The sequence below is a fragment of the Rattus norvegicus genome, chromosome 9 (genome assembly GCF_036323735.1).
Source record: "Rattus norvegicus strain BN/NHsdMcwi chromosome 9, GRCr8, whole genome shotgun sequence".
NCBI classification, from domain to species: domain Eukaryota; kingdom Metazoa; phylum Chordata; class Mammalia; order Rodentia; family Muridae; genus Rattus; species Rattus norvegicus.
In genome coordinates, this window is record NC_086027.1 from 113,794,930 (window position 1) to 113,815,914 (window position 20,985).

General features: G+C 49.2%; 1 protein-coding gene across 12 annotated transcripts in view; it reads right to left on the reverse strand.

Annotated features, from left to right (window-relative positions):
- Mtcl1 (microtubule crosslinking factor 1) overlaps positions 1 to 20,985 on the reverse strand; it is a 166,276-nt gene that overhangs the window by 72,792 nt on the left and 72,499 nt on the right. For 5 of the 12 annotated variants that reach the window (XR_010054610.1, XM_039084806.2, XM_039084800.2 and 2 more), the window contains exons 5-9: positions 15,638 to 16,972; positions 14,409 to 14,564; positions 7,022 to 7,144; positions 3,796 to 4,026; positions 1,968 to 2,165 (exon numbers count right to left, since the gene is read on the reverse strand). Coding sequence is in view for 11 of the 12 variants with exons in the window: in XM_039084806.2 (XP_038940734.1) it covers positions 1,968 to 2,165; positions 3,796 to 4,026; positions 7,022 to 7,144; positions 14,409 to 14,564; positions 15,638 to 16,972 (2,043 nt within the window). In the remaining variant the exon portion in view is untranslated. The remainder of the gene's footprint in view (positions 1 to 1,967; positions 2,166 to 3,795; positions 4,027 to 7,021; positions 7,145 to 14,408; positions 14,565 to 15,637; positions 16,973 to 20,985) is intronic. The other 7 variants (XM_039084801.2, XM_063267338.1, XM_006245631.5 and 4 more) reach the window with 3 other exon arrangements.

A 20,985-nucleotide genomic window follows, 5' to 3' on the forward strand; every position in this document is an offset into this window, starting at 1 on the left:
CACGCCACTCCCAGAGCGGCAAATCCTCTGACAGAGAATGTTCGCTCTCAGTGGAGCAGCTGTCGCTCACAGTGGAGCTCATCAGTCTCAAGTCCTCACAGCTCGGCACTGTGCACACATTCCCTTTCAGGACTGCAGGCTGGTGGGCTGGGAGAGGCGCAGACCTGATTCTGACATGCGCACTCCCCCAGCAGCCCAGACCTGATTCTGACATGCGCACTTCCCCAGCAGCCCATCCTCCAGCCTTATGTGGTGGAAACTCACACATCTGCCACGGAAGGCCAGGGGGAGGTAAACATTCAGGCACTCTGATGGGTGGTTCTAGCTGAGTGACTTTACATTATTTTTCACCCCAAGGGTAACATTTTCCATGACTGTTTAGAAAAGCAGATGTGTTGCAGCTCTTCCTTTCTCCAAAGCCTTTGGGTGCTCTCCTGGGAAAGGCCCACCACGTGGTCTTCGTATTGACAGGTTTCTCTCTAAGTATTGATTGAAGCCCAATCGCAGACGCTTCGGACCACGGACAGCATCTCTTTTCAAATCAATAAAATACCTACAGCTTAAAGCTTTTTTCATAGCGTGCACCATTCTAGTTTCTAACTAGATCACTGCTGGAAAACTTGTGCCATGACCTCAAATCTCCCCGGGGGATTCTGGCATACTGACGCACTTCCTGATGAGTGAGTGTGAGGAGAGACTCCTTTGAAAGTTATTATCTCCATCCTGAGTCACACTGCTCCAGGGAGAACGAGGGTGGGTGGGGTACAGACACTGTTCCGATTTGTGTATGAAGAGAAAGTGCTGAGAGGAACCCCAAATATCCCCTTAGCCTGCACTCCAAATGTCACTGTTTTCTCATTGGCGTCTGCACCAAAGTTCTGGTGACAGCTAACTTCCACTTGACCATGAAACTCTGGACAGAGAGGACAGGTGAGAAAGGAACGGCAGCTACAGCACACTGCAGGGGTAATCCACAATGCCTGTGGCTGGGGGGCTGGGCAAAGCCCAGTGCCAAAACCTGCACCCTTACCCCAGCATGCAAGCAGCCAGGGTGGGGACTCCAGGCTTCCTTCTGGAACCCTCTGAGAAGCCAGGGAGGGTCAGAAAGTACTCAGAGATCTCTCAGGATCTCAAGCCTCCAAATAATTGTTATAGACATGCAAAAGAAAGAAAGAAAGAAAGAAAGAAAGAAAGAAAGAAAGAAAGAAAGAAAGAAGGAAAGAAAGGAAGAAAGAAAGAAAGAAAGAAAGGAAGGAAGGAAGGAAGGAAGAAAGGAAGGAAGAAAGAAAGAAAGGAAGAAAGAAAGATAGTTTATGTGGTTTTGGGGGGAGTTGGCTTTCAGAGTTTCTGTTGTGGTCATGCCACTAAACATCTAGTAATGTTTAATTTCCACTCCTCTTCTCACATGCTGTAATTTGTCACATATCCAAAGCACACGTTGTATGCTTCATGTGCCATGAAATACTTTGTACATTATGGGAATTTAAGCAAATACTTCTTTATTTTTCCTCACAAACTATGTTACCAATGCAGTGCTCTTGGCACAGACTATTCAGTTAAACAACAAACAAAAAGCCCTGCAAAGTTGTTACCTCTCTACGAGAAAAACAAGTATTCTCCCTTCTTACAAATCTGCCTACTGAATTTCTTCATCCCTAGACCAATTTTCTGGATCCAAGGAGGCAGGAACTCGACATACCTGATCTTACAAGGGTCCTAAGCTGTGGGCTAACCAGATGAATAGAAAAGCCAACACTGGAGTGAAAGTCATGTCATCACATCTGGGGACTTCCCAGCCTCGTCAACTCCCTCCCCAATACCAACTGGTGGTCAGAGTTAGCCAAGGACTTTTGTGCACCCAGGAACGTCAGCATTTGGAATAAGATGACTTATTAATTCATCTTAATAAGATTAATAAGTCTCCCTCTGGGCTGTCCAGAACGCTGGCCTTAGAGCTAGGCACCCACCTGTTTACTGAGTGGTCCCCCATCTGCAGTCGGCAGCCGTGATCCGTGTTCGCTCATCTGTACCGGGGAGTGTGGGGCAGGCTCTCCCATGGGAAGGCCACAGCCTCGGTCAGTACCCTCTTGGTCTGTTCCATCTGTCCGGTGGCCCCCCTGGACTCCAAGCTCAGCAAGCCCAGGCACATTCTCTGGATGTTCGCTCTGAAAGCAGCAGGCATGATGACCTTAACCTCACCTGTATTCTTTTGTTCTACAGACTGACTTCAAATGTGACAGAGTCTCATTGTGAGTAGCCAGCACTAGCCTTAAACGCCTGGTCTCACACAAGCCTCACACTAGAACTCTGCGTGACCTGATGGGGTAACTGCTCACCTTGAAAGTGACTAATTTCTTCTCAGTCTTTTTCCCCTAAGAGGCCCATTCATTTAAGCAGTTCAGGACAGGGGCTCAATTTGTTAGAAAAGGTTCATGAAAATTTTTATGTTTTGTAAAGTACGATCGTCCACAGCAGTAGCATTATGAATGACAGAGGAGGAATTCCAGTGTGTCCATCAACCAGAAACCTCACAGCCAAGGCTAAGTTTTGCTTAACCATGTTCTTCCACGTCATGTATCCCGGGAACCTGGTTGAATTAATTTTTTTTTTCGGAGCTGGGGACCGAACCCAGGGCCTTGCGGTTGCTAGGCAAGCGCTCTACCACTGAGCTAAATCCCCAACTTGAATTAATTTTTAAGGACGTTCCTCAATCTGAGGAGAGCGAATTGGCATTCACAGGGTAACTCAAATGGCATGCGATATTTACTCAAGGGCAGACAAAAAGGCTTCCGCAGCTCAAAGGGCTCCAAGTTGTCACAACGCAGGAGCTGCTGAGTTAGTAGCTTGTGCGGCTGCTCAGGCCGTCCACAATGTAAAACTGGGGGACAGGGCACGCAAAGCCACAGGGCAAGCACTTGGGCAGTAAGGAGGTGGTCAGTGCCAAGTAAGGTGGCCCACACCTGTAATCTCAACAACGGGGAGGCCAAGGAATAAGAATCTCAGGTTCAAAGTCAGCCTAGGCTACATACAAAAATCCTATTTCAAAAGCAAAAAACCAAGGGGCAAGAGACAGGGAGGGCTCAGAGGCTAAGAGCACTTGCTGCCCTTGCACAGAGAGACCTGGTTTCAGTTCCCTGCACCCACATGGCAGCTCACAACCGTCTACAACTCCAGTTCAGGAGATCCCACAACCACTTCCGGGTGCTGCAGGCACACGGATGGTGCACAGACATCCGCGCATACCGGACACATATTTACCAACCAACTTTCCTCTCTATGTGGAAATGGAACTAAACAGAAAGCAACAAACAAACCCTGCTCTAAATCTAGGGGTTGTGACACACCAGGTAAACATGTACAGATGTCAGAGGTGACAGAGTGACCCCTGTAAGGCTTAGAAGGAATCCTTACAAAGCCGGAGGGATGTGGGAGTACGAAGGACAGGGGACTTTGTGCACCAGCTTTTATAAACCGCTGAGCTTAGACGAGAAGTGAAGGCGCCTAGGTGATGACCTCAAAGACTGATATCTATCCACAACAAACGGGATGTGGGAGCAGGACTGTTCCAGAGTGGAATTAAACACGGAGACACTCGTAGAACCAAGTCCAATGCTCAGGTTGGGTTTTTGTGCGCATGCGCGATGCGCATGCGCCTAGACAGGCCATTCCGTTTCTGAGGCTCAGATCGTTATAGAAAGATAAATAAAAACAAGGGACACGATAGTTAAGGCTGTGGGATGGGGATGGGTGCCAAGGATACAACAGATGCAAACTAAACGGGGTGGGAGGCATTACCTCCGCGAAATCCTCTCCTCCCTCCTCCATCTGCTTCCCTTGGCGCCAGTGTTTCAGCAGCCACCTGAGCTTGACGTAGAAGAGGAAAATGTTCTGCTTCAGGGACCGGAGCTCCTGCTGCAGCATATTCTTCTCGTCACTCCAAGTTCGCTTGTGAAGGGTGTTCTGCAGGGCCAGGCTGTGCATCTCCAGCTCTTTCCACCTCAGAGCGTAGAGGTGGTCCTCCTCCATCTTAAACAGAATCAAGAAGCTGTCAGAAACCAGTTGATCCGATGTGCCATCCAAACCCTACCAAGGTTCTCTAGAGCGGCCTACTGCCCCGGCTTTATGGTGTGCTGGAGATGTGAAACGTGGGGAATCCTTTAAGGTTTAGGGTGATTAATGGGCTCGTGCATTAAGCAAGCAAGCAAACGCTGTTTCAAAGGAAGGCATCACAACCTGCTTCTCTGCCGACCTCTCAGTGCTTAACAGGAATCTCCATCCCCCATCAGGAAAATGCTAGTTGGGTGCATGCTCATGATTGACTTAGATGCCGGGTGAGGAGACCTCAATTCCCCTGTGTGCCTATGCTAGGCACACAGGGGATCATTACAATAACAGAAAATAGAAATCGACCTCTTACTTCCTGTGGTTTTTTTCTCCCAAGCCCTGGTAGAGAATACCAAGACAATGGGAGAGCCACTGTGCACTGGAAAACGAGAGCACTCCTGAGCATGTAGGATTCCACTGTGTGAGCAATCGTGATAACCCGTCTCCACATTCGATGTGGTCATTGCTTAACGAAGCATCATTAAAGAATCACCCATCTCTACCTCCACATTAACATCCTAGGCTTTTTTCTTTTTGAAGACAGGGTCTCACTGCGTCCCTCAGAATGTCCTCCTACACTTGGGCTAAAAGCAAGTCTCTTCCCTCACCCTTCAAAGTAGCTGGAACCAGAGACACCGGCCACCACAGTCCTTTAAAAAGAAAAAAAAACTCTATGGAGGTCTTCCAAGCCGGAAGCAATTACTGTACATCGGCACTAAGCAAAGGCATACAAATAAAACCTTATTTTGCAGATAAAGACTCAAGGATAACCCTCCTTGTAGTGACAGTGAGGCCGGAGAGCAATGGCTTCTGAACAGAAGTTAGGGTTAGAATGGCAGCCCCTACCCCTGCCTGACTCAACGCTCAGACTGAAAGCAGAGGAAGTATTTTTTCCCCCATCAACCACTAGATTCATTCTTAAGAACCACTGGCTTACAACTGCAGCTGCCTGGTGGAGACGGCACCATGGCCGATACGCTAAATGAACCCTGGGCCGCATGGGTGTGGGGTGTGGCTACCTTCATGGTACCTGCTCCACTTCAAGCTGGACTTCAAGCAGGAAGAAGAGGAAAGACCACTGATTCCCGCACCTCCTCTACAGACCTCAGAGTTGCAATGCTGGCCATTGTCATACAGACATGACAGCATGGAGTGGAGAACACAACACGGTGCTCTGAAAATCCAGCCCTGCACCTCCTCCATGCTCTTCTGGCTGGGGAAACTGCAGCCACCTCAGAGGGAGGCGAAGGCAACAGCATCTACTCCCACAACTCTGTGGAATGGTATCATTGCTCAGGGAGCTGGGCCTCCCAGGTGCTCTGCTGAAACCTGCAGCACCCAGTCCAGACCTTTTGTTCCAGTCCACTAAGTGCCTCTTGAGCTCAGAGCTTGGCCTTGTACCCTCTGGTGACATTGAGTCCCTTCTTGGCAAACTAAAAGACAGCAGCTCCTCCTTTGAAGTCTTTTCCAACATACTCCTTGATTGTAAGTCCAAGTGCTGCGCACGACCAAGACTCTGCCACTGTGTCACCAGCATCTCCAGTGACAGACTCACCTTTCAAACCATTTTACGGAGTGATACAGATGTGTGCGTGCGTGCATGAGTGCGAGGGTGGGGGGGGGTAGACTCCTCTCTTACATAATTCTCTCTGCTCTGTAACAATATCTGATACTTCACCTGTACCTGGAAAGGCGTGTGCAACTCTGAAGCACAGCCAGGGAAACTCAGGAGTCTGGCATTCAGCTCTGCCCTCTGAAAGCTACAAGGTATGGCAGACACTGCCTTCATCAGCCTGTGACCCACTTAAGAGACTCTTGGCCTCAGTCACCATAGAGGTGTATGCCTACAGCACACATCCCTGGCCAAAACAAATTCTTGGATATACCGAACGACTCCTTTGCACAGTATACGTGTTTTTAAACCATCGAGGTAATCCAACACCAACGGCAACGCCAACACTTTGCTGTCTTCTTTTGAAGCTACAGTTCTCTTCCAAGAGGGGGCACACGGGGAGAAGAGGAGCCCTAACAACTCTGCATCTAGATCCCGGCTCACACCTTAATTAGATTCGGGGTGGCAGGGCAGTGTCCTCTGAGGCCCAGGGCAGGAGCACCTGGATCTGGGAATCCCTTAGTGGATAGAGGTTAATTAGCCTTTGACTTGTAACTTTAAAAATAACTGCAAGTTAATCAGGCCACACCTCAATTAGTGGCAGGTTTTTGGTTTGTTTTTTTTTAAGACAACAGTTTAGGGTGAGTTTATGTTTCTATTGGACAACTCCGTTCAGTGACAGACTCATGTACTGCCTTGGTTACGTTTAACGCCCTTGTTTCGTAGTAGTTTACTGTCATGGTTGCAGGAAAGTTCAAATAGATTTGAAGATCCCCACCCACCACCCACGACACTACATTTCTCCCTCTCCAAGGCTTTGCTTTCTGTTGGCCAGCCGTGGTCCCAAAATACTGAAGAGAAAGAAACCCCCCCCCCCAAATAGCAAATTCATCTAAATAATGTTTACTATAGTGTTTTCTTATGGTGCTTTTACTTCCTGATTAATGACTGCTGTCCCACTCTACCATGTGTGACCTGCAAGGAAACTGTACAGGAATAAACTACATACAAGGAATTTGGCACTCTCTGTGGTTTCAAGGCATCTCTGGAATGTTCTAGAATGGCCCTCTGTGCATTAGGAGAGACTCCATGACTGCAGGTGGGCTGCAGAACGGAAAGGTGGACAGATTCCCTCTGGTGCATCTAAGAGGAAGCCTCTCAGCCAAGTGACCTGTGTAGATGCTCATGGGCCTTGGCACCTGCCCGCAACAGACAGTGTTACTTTAAAATGTGTCACACCACTGCTCCTGAGGGGGGTCTGTGGTCCACAGAGCAGGCGTACGGCAATCCTCAGGGAATATTTACCTTTCGGATCTTGTTTGTGTATGTCTCTGTCTCCTCTTGGTGCAGTCTGGCCGCTTGCTGGAGCTGACCCTGTAGCTCTTCTACCGACACACTCTGCTCGGGTAAAACTGGGGAGCCCCTGAGCTGATTGGCAGGATAAAGGAAGGGTTTAGTGGAAGAGAGAACTCGGCCTCACGTGATGACGCAGGACACACATCTGAACAAGGTGACACAAATGGGAGCACAGCGGATGCAGCAGTGGAGTGACCACGGCAACCTCCCCAGGGCTTCCCCCAGAGGAGACCTGCTGCTCTGGGCTTTGTGTCTACCTGAACTGCCCTGTGTCTCTTTTACACAGGGGATGAGGAAGGGAACTGGGAAGCTTTAACTACAGCAGCCAGGATGAGGGAAACACCTGACCATACGGGAAGGCTCTCTGCTACCACCGCAGCTTCTAGGTGGCTTATACCATCCCAGTAGAAGGACGTGGTGATGACACTTAGTCCACCGAGGCCACTAGCAAAGAGTTGGCCTCCTAGGCTCACTTCCCTGAGCCATCCGGGGTCTTTCTCGGTGGCCTAACTAATCTGTCCATATGCTTGCCTTTTGGAGATTTTCCTACCCGACCAAGGGTGACTTCCTCTAATCCCATAGCAAGACCCTGTGCGCCCTGGGTCGTCGTAGGTGGGGCTCCTTTCAGGGCACAATTTGCTTTGACGTTTCTCTGTGTCATTTCATGTCCAGGAACTGCACAGATCCAGTTATACTTACTAAACTCCAGCCAAGGCAGGTCAAGGAATCTGTACTATAATTACTGATAAAGCTTTCACTTTATGGCAGAAGGGCCATGAAAAAGAGATTCTTCATTACTTTTGAAATAATGTTTCATTAAAACTGGAGGCGCCATTACAATGTAAGCAAAATGTTTGTGCTTTAGGTAGGTGATTTTAGAAAGGAAGGAAGGGAGAAAACAGAGAGAGAGAGAGAGAGAGAGAGAGAGAGAAGAGAGAGGAAGAAAGGAAGGAAGGAAGGGAGGGAGGGAGGGAGGGAGGGAGGGAGGAAGGAAGGAAGGAAGGAAGGAAGGAAGGAAGGAAGGAAGGAAGGAAGGATCTCCAAGTCGTCCTGGCAATCTCTCAAATTCTCTCAAATATATTCGAGGCTGACATTTAACTCTCAGAGACCCTTCTGCTTCTGCCTTGGGATTAAGGAACTATGCCATTACACCTGCCTGGGTAGGTGATTTCTAAAACTGGGAGATACAGTGGGCCATTGTAAAGGCTTGTCACAGGCTCCTTCTGCCTGCCTTAATTTCTACCTCTCACTGGGGACACGGCTCTCGAAGAGGCTGGTGTTAGTTGGCTGTCATTGGGCGATGGCTGCACAGAACTCAAAAGGGCAGAGCCCCTCTTGGTTTACTACAGTTAGAGGTTGAGAAAGCTAGACACGGTGGGTTTGGTGACTTTGCTGTAAACTCTTCAGCACTAAAGATTTAAACTCAGCGGGCGTGAGAGCGTGTACCTTTAATCCCAGTACTTCCTGGCCTACGTAGTGAGTTCCAGGATAGCCAGGGTTCCACAGTGAAGCCTATCTCCTGACAGGAAAGCTGTGGGCAGGACTCTGTTGTAGAGCACTACTAGCTGACTCTGCACGACTTCTACCAACATTAGAGAGACTTAAACCCACCCAACTTCAAAGAACTCAAAGAGCAAGAATTGTGGAACGTTCTCCGTTCGGTGAGTTGTTGGGAATTCTCTTTGAGGTTATCGTGATGACTATGCCTCCTTCCGTAACAGCCGCTCACTCTTTCCTCGTGCCCGTCGGGAACAAGCTTCACAAGCTCACTGTTAGTGCTCAGTGGATAATCTTATCTGTTATCTGATCTCAGGTGAATCCTGCTGTCTGCCTGTTCCGTTTCTCTCATTGGTATTTTATTTATCTATTTCAAAGTTTGGTGTTTTCATAAGTGAAAATGCTTCGCTCTTATTCACCTCCTACTCCTCCTTTATCCCCTCCCACTCTCTCTCCGTCCCAAAACGTCCCATTCCTGCCTTCGTGACTTTTGTTTTTATATAATCCACTGTGTGTGTGTGTGTGTGTGTGTGTGTGTGTGTGTGTGTGTGTGTATGTGTTGTGTGTTTTCCAGACAGGGTTTCTCTGTGTATCCCTGGCTGAAATCCCCCTGCCTCTGCCTCCCAAATGCTGGCATTAAAGGCATGGGCCACCACAGCCAGCTAATCCTCTCAGTTTAATTAGGGTTGTTTGCATGTGCACGGCTGAAGGGTTTGTTGTGTGTTAGGTGGGCATTTTCAGCGGTGTGTTTGAAGTTCTGTGCTGTGAATTCATCCTCCATAGGCGTTTATGACTTGGCTGACGGTGCGAGTGTAATTACAAACTTGAGTGTGTGCTTGCCAAAGGTAGCCTTACAGACAGCAGGATGAACTGATCACGAGTTCAAATCTTCACCCCGAGTATCATCAGCTATGGTTCCCTTCCCTCTCATAGCCCACGCTGGTAGACAGGCTCCTCGCTTGTCTCACCTGTAGGCAAATGTTTGTCGCGCTCTTTGATAACCATCCCTGCCACTGGTTGGCCCAGCACCCTGTTACCTTGGACACTGCTCTCTGTCCATTTTGGGGTGAGTTCAGATTCGTGAGGATTCACTGATCAAGTGGAAATATGCGTTCTATATATTTTAATTTGTATATTAATTATGTGTGTGCCTGTGTGAATTATGTGTACCTGTGTACGAAGGTGCCAAGAGAGGCAGGAAAAGCATCTTAGATCCTTTGGAAGTGGAGGTATACTTGGTTGAGAGCTGCCCAACTGTAGGTGCTGGGAACCAAACCCAGCCCCTCGGAAAGAGCAGCAAGGGCTAAGGCATCCCTCCAGCCTGCCATGTTTTATACTTTATAGAGCACGACTGGGTACTGCCTATGCTGGGCACTACCCATAGCATTGGGATCACAGCACGGACCTGTAGCTCAGGGGTTGTCTATAGGCTTGTTTCAGGGGCCTGGTCACAGAATGTGAACACCCCTGTGTTTCTGTGTATTAGATACTAGCCAGCACATTATATTAGTAGACACAAAACATGTCAATCAAGTTCACTGTTAAGAACAGCATATAACGAGATACACTGGGAACTAGAGACAAAATTCATTTGTTTTATATGCACCTCATACCCATAGTCCAAGTTTAATTTTATAACTATGTTTTTGATAACTGTGTGTGATGCCACATAGTATAGAATTCTCTGTTTACGGAGTTTTGTGGGTTCTCAGAAGTTTTGAACTTTGGGGCATTTTGGGTTTCAGTTCAGAAAGGCTCGGTCTTGTATCACTTTAGTTTTAATCCTAATAAACCCTTAAAATATGATAAAACAATAAGCCTCATTCTTCAGCAACACCTGATGGACAGCACGCCTTTCTGTCAGCCACACAGGGTCACAGGGAGAGCCCTTGACGTCGTCTGAGCGTATTCAGCTGGGCAACTGAGGGCAGTGTGGTCTGGGCAGATGGCGAGCACTTAGAATCCTGCTCTTTCAAGTGTCTTTCCACGCACTGTTGCGCTTGCTAATGGAATACTAGAACACTTGTGGTCACTCCAGTGTTACAAAGAACAAAATACAAACATGCTATGTCAAGAAGGTCCTTCTACAATGATTCCACACAACTGCAAACGATCACATACACTTAGGGGACATTTTCACACAACACAAACTTCCTGTAGAACAATTAATACTTTTCTTTATCACCAGGTCCCCAGGGTTTGAATTAAAAAACCTTCCTTGGCTCACTTACCTATCGCGATCAGTAACAACAAACGAGCTGGTCCTGGCTTTTCTATAAAGTCTAAGCAAACACCAGACCCACTTTCCAGAGGCTGCCGAGACAGTAGCCTTGGCATCATGCCCTCCCTTGCCCCGTCTCAGTGTTCTGAAACCCACTCTCCGTGCCCTACCACCAGAGGCTGCATCTCCCTCTCATCCACACTGCTGACTTTCTGACCAGCTCCAGATAAAGCACCTTATAAATTAGCCCAAGGCTTAGGGACAATAAGCAAAGAGGGAATTGTGATCCGTCTCCTGCCCAGCAAGCACTTAGCCACTCGGACCATGACATCATTTCTGTCCTGGCCACCTTTTCCACCACTTCCTTCAGACTCAGTAGATGGTCTCCACACATGTACACATACTTGGCATAAACCCCACGTAGCTTTACTGGGACTGGTATTTCACAGCTGAGATGAGGGGCACCACAGATGCTGTGTGCTTCGGTGATTAAGGGATAAGGAGGAGGAGGAGGAACGAGTAAGAAGAACCCTTTGAGATCCTGACTCAGAAACTTGATCCTCTGGCACAGGCTCGGTTTCACTTATATATGAAACCCGACCAGCGTCCGTGCCTGGCCTCTTCTCAGGACTATTTTTAAGGCGCTTTGCACATTCCACATGAAATGTCCCATTCAGTGTTTGCTCTTAGCATAAGTGAGTCTCCAGGCAGAGGAGAGTCCAGTGCACAGCAGGGGCCTCGTGCTGGCATGCACGGGGACGGACAGGTGATGCGAACATTCGTCCCCCTGAGCCCCGCTGCCCATAAGCCTTTGAGCTGAGCACTTGCATTAGTGACTTTGCAGGTGTGGGTGGGTTCTGACTTCCATTTTCAAGAACGCCGGCTCGGGTACGGCCTTCCTCTCCTAGGTTTGGTGATTCGTGGCACCTGAAGAGCGTGCCGTCTATATAACACCTGTGACCTCCTAAGAGTGGACTTTTTCTTTTCCTCCTTGCTGTATACAGCGGTGTCACTGGTCTTACTAGCAGTAATCAGAGCTTAAACCCACCCCTCCCCCAACAAAAAACATTATTTAATTTTCCAAAGTAGCAACTTGTCCTCTTTTTTCTGGTCTGAACAGCAGCACTCTGAAGGCCAAAACTAACAAAGGCCTCTCACAAATGGGGCTGGAGGAACCTACCTTCAAAAAAAGAAAACACTGCCACCTACATTTTGAAAGAGGTTCTTCTAATGCTGGGTTTTTACCCATTCTACCACCTCCCCACCCACTCGCCCCCACCTCTTCCCTCTAAGAACTTAAGACAGAACTAGAGAAGGTTTACACACAGGTACATGTTGGCCGAAGGACCGACTCGGTGGTTATTTAAAGGACAATGCAAGAGTGGCAGAGATATCTGCCCGCAGGACACCTCCGAGCTGTGTGCCAGGACTCACTCTGGATCCCTGTCTACGCTGGGACTGGGGCGTGGCTTGATGGTAGTGGCTGCTTAGCGTGTACAAGGCCCTGAGTTCAACCCCGGCAGAACAGCAACAACAACAACAACAGCAACAACAACGTGTCCATGCTTGCTTCACCCTCCCTCCCCAGTGACTCTGGGGTCTTCAGGGCAGAGCAGCACTGTGGTCAGGATGCCCTGCTAACTCTTAGGAGCTCCATGCTGCCTCCGTGACTGGCAGGGAATTGAGGGACGTCTTCATTGGGAGGCTTTCCTTGCTCCTTGGAATGTCCCACTGAACAGTCCTTTAGCAGAATGTAGTGTTGCAGCCAGCAAGGCTATGGGAGTGACACAGCAAACCAGGATGGGCAGCCTCCCTGGCTGCCCTACAAGGGAGGACTCTTCTGACATAAAAAACTATAGCAGGATCAAAGGCTCCCAAACGGTTAATTAAAGGTTTAAAAGTAGATGTGTTTACATACTTGACCCTTTTCCTGCTCAGCGTGAAATGCCTTTCTTTGTGAAGGAAGGATGTGTGGTTCTCTTGTCCCTTTTAGGAAACATGCTCCCTTGACCTGACCTTCTTCTGTCTTCTCACTTTTCCCTTTAAAATATGTACAACTGAAAGGAACCTGGATGGATATTTGGGAGAATGGTGGTAACTATGGTGAGGTCTACTGGCCTTGAATGGCAGTAGCCAGAAATACAGCCGTGGAGAGTGTAGGCTCTGGGCTGCCTGGCTCTGTTGTCACAGAACACTGAAGCAGGCTGGGAAGCGAATGTTCTGAACTCGAGACTGCTACCCACTGCCTTGAGGGGAAGGAGAGGCGGGACGTGGAGTCACTCTCTTCAAAGGCCTTATCTGTGTTATCCACAGAACAAGGGAGCTAAGTCTGAGGGTCAGATGTTTCCTCCCCAGCTCTCTGAACTGGACTGGCAGCGGCGGCGGCGGTGTGTCGCCTTCCACATTAACTCATCTACCTTTCATGGAGACTGACTGTCCCTCTGTATTTGATTTAACTTGGTGTTCTCTCTGCAACACCGCAGCTGGTTTCTGAAGGCTGTGACAGGCTATGACGTCTGTGTGCATGCAGCACCTCGGCGTCACTCCAGCCCAAACAGGACCCAGGGGCATCTAGGAGGGCAAAGAGCTCTGAGGCTTACAGACCTTCTCTCACCAGGACATGCATCAGCCTCCAGAGGTGGGGAAAACAGTTCTTAAACAGTCCATCACAGGAAGAGACCACTAATGACCACATGCTGCAGATCGATGGCACTGGAGAGTGACCTGGACCATTCTATCCCTTCTTGTAAAATCCTCCTTTGTGAGCATGAGGTACTTAGAGAGGCAATCCTCACTCAGGGCTAAAAGAATCACCTGGGGTCCATCACACATGACCCTAGGAGGTGAGCACAGCAGAACTTTGACCCACCACATAGATGGAAAACAGCACAAAGGCTTGCTCAGGAGACCAAGCTGGTAATACACATCTGGGCTGGAGCCCCTGGGCTCAAAATGTCCCTGATGAGGATAGATTAGCGGTACACCATTCACCAAAGGTTGGAGAAAGTGTCTTCCTGGCCTGTCTGTCCTGGTGAAGAATCACCCCAGGAGTCATTTGAAAAGCGTGCACTTGTGCCTACCCAAGCAACTACCAACCTTGTTGGATGCAGGCCTTCCCCGTGTGCAGTACAGGCTAACAAAGACTTCTTCCTATGAAAGTTTCAGAGTCCTAAGAGCTAACTCATGGAATCCCTGGGGAAATGAATATCGCTACTATGTGGCTACTCTGTGACATATCAGTGATAAAACCAGGAACATCTAACCTGAAATTTAAAGTGGATACACTTAACTCTGTCCAAAGACTGTACTGGGGAAACAGTATAAAGAAAATGTTACAGTGCTCATGCCCGACACTCTACCTGGAGGGCCAGGGACTCTGCCACTCTCTGTGCTTCATGGGGGCTTCTCTCCATAAGTAGATGGCGATTCTGTCTGCTTTGGCTAAGTTAGTGTATCTATAACTATATATATATAATATATTATATATATATTAACTTTTATATATATATATATATATACTAACGTGTGTGTGTGTGTGTGTAGACACTAACTTAGCCATATACACTTCCTCAGGGAAGGGAGGTGAAAGGCCAGCAGTGAGCCCGGCAGCTCACTTACCTCTAGATTGAAACAGCTCTGGCCTCCCAGCCCGTGGCTCCCGGAATCTCCATCCGCGTGCCGGTGCAGCTCCCGAGTGGCTCGGAGGCGCAGGCCCTCTCGCTCATCCCCTCGATCCTGACCGAGCTGCCATTCCAGCTGCTCTCTCAGTTTGGACTGTTAGGTGCATGAAGGGGGTTTATTTTGTTTTGCTTTTAATTTTTAAACGAGAAACGGAAGACGAAGGGGTAGGTAAAAACTGGAGGAGGAGGTGGCGGGTAAAACACGAAGTGGCTAGACAATGGGAAGAACTACCAGACAGAAGAGAGTGAATGAAAAAAAAAAGAAAGAAAGAAAATCAACGCAAACACTTAAGAGAGCGAACAAAACAGAATAAGAATGGGCACGAGCGAAAGGAGGAGCTAATGTGGAAAGCAGGGCAGTTATGGATATAAAGACACATGCAATGGGGACACAGGCACACTACCCATGAAGGACACGGGGAAGAGGCTCTGCCTTCCTTACTTGTGGGTTGAGCAGCCAAAGCCACAGTCCGGGCCAGCAGCTGAGCCATGCACCCAGGGCGAAGCTCCCCTTGGCCCTCACCCTGGGCGGCGAGGAAGGGCGGCCGGAGCGAATGGCAGCAGGGGGGTTTCCTTCAAAACCAGCCTCCTCAGAACTGGCTCCTCTCCCCCATCCCGGATTATCTTCCAGAGGGACTGGGTGGGCCTGGGATGCCTGAGACTTCTCAGAACTGCACTTGTCCCTCTGGTGTATCACCAGAGGGAGTCGGGCGCTTGTTACTGAGTCTAAGTGTCCTGACTGTGATGGGAGTCGGTATTTTGTCTGAAACTCCTCAGCGCTTCTTCGTCAGGGTGGCTGGTTGGTTGAGACACCAAGAGAGGAGCAACGGAAGGCTGCATCGGTCCCTAGTGCCTCCACTGGGCGTGGCCTCGTCGTGAAAGGCCCTCTAAACCACGAATCGTGGTGCAATTAAGATAGAAGAGAACGGGGGAAGGAACAAGGAAATAAAAAGGAACTTATAAAACAAAATTAAAAAAAATAAAAGGAAAGGAAAGAAATCAACCGAGAGAGAGGATTTAGTTGACGCCGAGGCTTTAGTATACAATGCAGGTCTGAACTTAAAACCAAGCAGCCGTAAGCAGTGCGAGCCCTAGAGCAGTAATGCCAGCGAGGAGGAGGAGGAAGAACGAGACCGAGCAGGGAGGCAAAGCTGGGAGGCCCCTTACCTGCAAGTCTGGGCCCAGCTCCTTCCCCAGGGTCCCGATGGGGGAGTCCCGGGACACAGAAGTCACAGTGGAGAGGAAGCTGGATGACTCTGTGAGGTGGGATAAGGGCGAAAGACCATCCACAATCCGGGACATCTGTTCCAGGAAGGCCTGCAGCTCTTTCCTGAAAGCCTTCATCCTCCCATTGATGGTCTCCAACAAGTGAGGTTCATTCAGGCTGCCCTCACCTTCCCCTTGGACACCAGGTGAGGCCGATCCATTGCCCCGCAGGCCTGAGTCACGGATGAAGCCATCGGTGTCCGAGATGAGGCGCTCCACAGTCCGCTCAAGCCGCTGGGCCTCGAGCTTCATGGTCACCAGGCACTCGGTGTCCTCCCGGACTCTTAGCAGTTCTGTCGGGCATGGCTCACTCGCCTCTGAAGGCTTTCCACTTCCAAAGCCCGAGGTCTTCTCAAACATATCCTCCGAATCGCTCTCCCCACCAACAGGGCCTTCTCGCTTTGGCTGGGGAAGGCGGCCCTCCTCCCCATCGCTCTCTTTCTTGCCCGCGTCGCTCTCCGCATCGCTGTCCCTGGGACTCGGGGCGCGTAACCCCAGATGCGCAGCAAGGTCACACCGCTGGGCATTGGACAGCAGCAGCCGGTTCTCGCACTGCAGCTTCAGTACCTTCCCGCTCAGCTCATCGATCTGTAGCCTGGCTGACTTCAGCTCCTCCTGCAGGGGAGCACTGGCCCCAGGTCCCTTGGATACACCGTCCCCAAGCCACCCTGACTCCTGGTGAGGCTCAAACTTGAACTTGCTCAGCTCATGGGTCAACTGCCGATTGTGGTCTTCAATCTCAGATATGGATCTCCTCAGCAGCTCTGCCTCTTCTTCCACAAACTGTAGGTGCCGGCGGAGCTCTGTGGAGGACTCCATCGAGTCCCCGAAGGGTGAGGTAGGGATGCCTGGCACGTGGTCCCTGCTTGTTCCCTCTCGCTCATGTTGAACCCGTATGTCTTCCATCTCTGCTTTGAGGCCGCGGTTTTCCACCTCCAGTTCCACGATCTTCCGGCCCAGGATGCTGGCTTCCTCCTCCACCAACTTCAGCCGCAGCTTCAGCTCTGCCTCCCTGGTACTGGGGGGACCGCCAGCCTCTCCTGTTGGGAGGGGACTGTCCACATCACCATAGAGGGACTTATACTTTTGCAATTCCTGCTCCAACTCGTCCTTCTCCCTCCCCAGCTTGGCCATCTTTTTGCGCATCAGGGAGGCTTCCTCCTTGGCAAACTGAAGCTGACACTTCAAATCCGCACTGTCATCCTGCCAGGCAAGAACAGCCCGAGGGAGGGTTATCTGAAAATACCAAGTGTGTGCTTTTTATGATCCCCTCACACCTCACCCTTCACACACACACACACACACATACATACACACACACTCACACCACATACAAGCACACATCACATACAAGCACACACCACACACACGCACATATACATACATACACACACAACACACACGCACACCACATACAAGCACACACCACACACACACGCACATATACACACATACACAACACACACCACACACACCACACACACGCACATATACATACATACACACACAACACACACGCACACACACACATATACACACACCACATACAAGCACACACCACACACACGCACATATACACACATACACAACACACATGCACACACACACACCACATACAAGCACACACCACACACACGCACATATACATACATACACACACAACACACACGCACACACACATGCATACATACATCACATACCAGTACACATCACACACATGCTCATATATGTACATATGCACACATACACAAACAGCACACACATGCACACACATATATACATACATACACATACATATACCACATACAAGCACACATCACACACATGCACATATACAACACACATACATACACACACAAGCATACACAACACACACATATATACAAGCACACATACAACACAATACATACATATACATACATACACACATATACATATACATACACACATACATACACACACATATACATACATACATACATACATGCACACAAAATACACATATACCTATATACATACACACACACACACACACACACACCACCCCACTCTTCCTATTGGTGCTATTGGCTTATGCAAAGAGAGGAGCCACCACAGAGCAGCAGTGAGCCCCAGAGTGAACCCTGAAGTGACCCGTGGTTTGTTGCTTTGTCAAGAAGCTTATCAGTTAGTTTTAGGGGGAGATTATGCAACACAGAAACCAACACACAAGTTATAAATGAAGACAAATGAAGGAGAAAGTTACATGAAGTCTAAGAAATGCCATCAGCAACATGGTAGCCCATGGTGACATTGCAGATCCAGTCAGGTTCATCATCAGCACTCTGAGCAAGTCACCAAAATCCTTTATCGAAGCCTGGTAGTAAAGCTCACCGGATTCAGGGACTACATCTACCCTGTGGCCACTGTAAATGTCCCTCATGGGTCTCATAATCCAGAAGGTTCCACCAGGACAGTGAGGTTAAACAACTCTAAGTCGGAGCCTAGCTTTTCCACTGAGTAGCTAACATACATAAGATGGGTTAACTCATCTTTCCTCTTGGCATGTCTACTTCCTTGGGGATCCCAAAGGGACATGAGGACAGAGGTCAAGGTGGGCATCACGAAGCTTTCCAAGTTGAGGTAACTCGTAAGAACACACACTGGCATCCAGGACATTTTGGCTGGTAAAAGTGAGGGTATCTAGGCTCCTCGCTGTGCAAGAGCCACTTTGGAGCCTTGGAGCCTCTTGTTCTAGTCCACGGTTGCTGTGACACAGTGGGGAATTAAAGAGTGACCAGAGAACGAAGCTAAGTGTTTGAAAATCTGAGAAGTAGTTCTCAACTGAATACCAGGGAATCCAGAATACTGCCCGGCAGACATTAAGAAGTCGACTACCTCTTCAGCCTGGGTCCCGGGCCTTGAAGTAATCTATACCATCTTGGCTTATGAAATTGTTGTATTCTTTGGGTTCTGGACATATGAGCAGTGAATTTCACAAAGCAGTTGTTAGACTGATGGGGGCAGGGCTGAGGTCCACAAAGCCCCACCCCGGCACACAGACAGTGTTGGCACCGGCTCTGAGACTTGCTGAACTGCTGCTGTCCGCCACGTGGTGGAACAAATCAACCTTCCATGCACGGCTGACTGTTTGTGTCCCCACCGTCCAGGAGGCTCTATGAAGTTCCCGAGCTCAGAGAACCGCAGCTACTTACTCTCCGCCACATCCTGGCAGCGCAAAGCCAGCTGGCACTGAGATACAGAACTGCTTCCTTGATGCCCTGCCGGCTTCTCCCTGACACAGACAGACTCATGGAAGGAGAACTGAGTGACCCAGACAACTGAAGGGATCCACAACCAAACTGCAGAAAGCATGATGGGCAGAGTGTCCTCTGGGGCCTCCTGTACCCTGTGTGTGGTGCTTTCCCATCACTGTCCCCTGGGACCCCTTCCCCAACACATGCCCTTCTTGTACCATGGAGAGCGATCTACACAGGTCACCTCTTCGACTTCTGAACATTTTCACACTAAGGATTTAGTTTTGGTTAGTCTCCATGACTAACTTAAAGTAAGGCTACTAGTCCTATTCTCTTGTCGTGGTTTTGAGGACAGGGTTTCTCTGACTGTCTTAGAACTTGCTCTGTAGGCCAAGCTGGCCTTGAACTCACAGAGATCGGCTGAGTGCTGGTATTCAAGGCGAGTGCCGCCATGCTAGGCTGCTCTGACTTTGTTAACCACTAGCAAACTGGGTTCACAGATTGTGTAGTTGTAATTTCTTTCTCAGGATTTCATGCAAAAGTTGTAAGGACACACAGTGTGCTTGATCCTGACACTAACAAATGCATACCTGCTCCTTCCCTCGTTCATTCATTCGTTCGTTCATTGTCTATTGAACGTCTGCTGAGTAGCAGCAATTGCTGTGTATTTTCAAACAGCCCTGATTTCTCACAACATTCTGAAGTAACACAAACAAAATCATATTCCCAGCTTCCTGTTTTGCAAAGATGTGCACAGAATCCACACACACTCATGGCTCTCCGTTGTTTGCATGGAGTCTGCAGGAAACTACAGTACTTATCAATGAAGACAGGTTGTAAATACTTTCCATAACTGAATTCACTTGAGAGTTAAATGTGGGAACTGGGAGAGCAAAAGGCTTCAGGTCTATCTTTACCTGGATGACCACAGTGTCACCAAAATTGCCTAAATGACTCTGTCACTACCTCTGAGGCAGACGAATCCTTCAACAGAGACTGTATCGTTCAACCAGATACCCATCCTCGGCTGACTCTAGCCTGAGACTCAGGAGGGCCAGACCAGAAGTAAGTTCAGGGCCATCTGTTGTAACCCGTGTGAGGCCTTGGTACCATCGGCCTTGGTACCGTCGAGGGTACGAGAGGCTCCTAACCCAGCACAGGAAGCAATTCTCAAACTGGAGTGTGGATCGGGAGTTCTCAGCAATCTTTCCTGGGACCAAGGTGAAGAGTGATGGGGGAAGGAGTGGTCCGAGACTCCAAAGCTCCCAAGTGTTTGCCATCACCTACCCATACACACAGAGCATCCCACAGAACCCTGCAGTCACCCCAACTTCTGGAAAACCTGACCCTCACACTTCCTCCATCTACCACCTCCTAGGAGTCACCTCCGGTCTCCCTAAGCTGGAGCAAGGACACCAACATCATCAATGTCACAATTAGCCCAAAGAGTGTCCAGTCTGCAGGTCCCCATCATTGTCCAGTCTTCTTTTCCTTGAAGAAAGAAACTATCCAAAAAGCAGGCACTCTGATGCGTGATAAAGCATGCTGTCAAGTCTACCAACACCCATGCGCACTACAGGGCCTGCCACCACACCAGAGCAGCGAGGGGCACGGGAAGAGGGAGAAAGGGACCTGAGAACCTTCCAGCCTGGTGAATGAACGTAAGTGAATTAGTTGGTCTTGCTCCCTGATGTCACTGCAGCTGAAGCAGGGCCCACTACTCTGTGAGAAAGGGGTCCCTCTACCCAAGGGAGGCTGAGGTCCGCCCGTTCTGAGGAGGAGTCTGATCCTAGCCTAACGAGACAAATTCAGCTCACACAGCCAACAGCTGTTATTAACTTGAAACCAAAGACTTCTAGAAGGCTCTACCAATAGAATAGGGGTCTAGGTTAAATCCTAAACTTGGGGGTATCAAACTCAAGTCGCAGGAGCTGAGGAAAGCACTGGGTGGAACCTATCTTTCCAAGGGAAACGACTCCAACTATGGGCAGAAAAACCAAGCATAGCACGGGC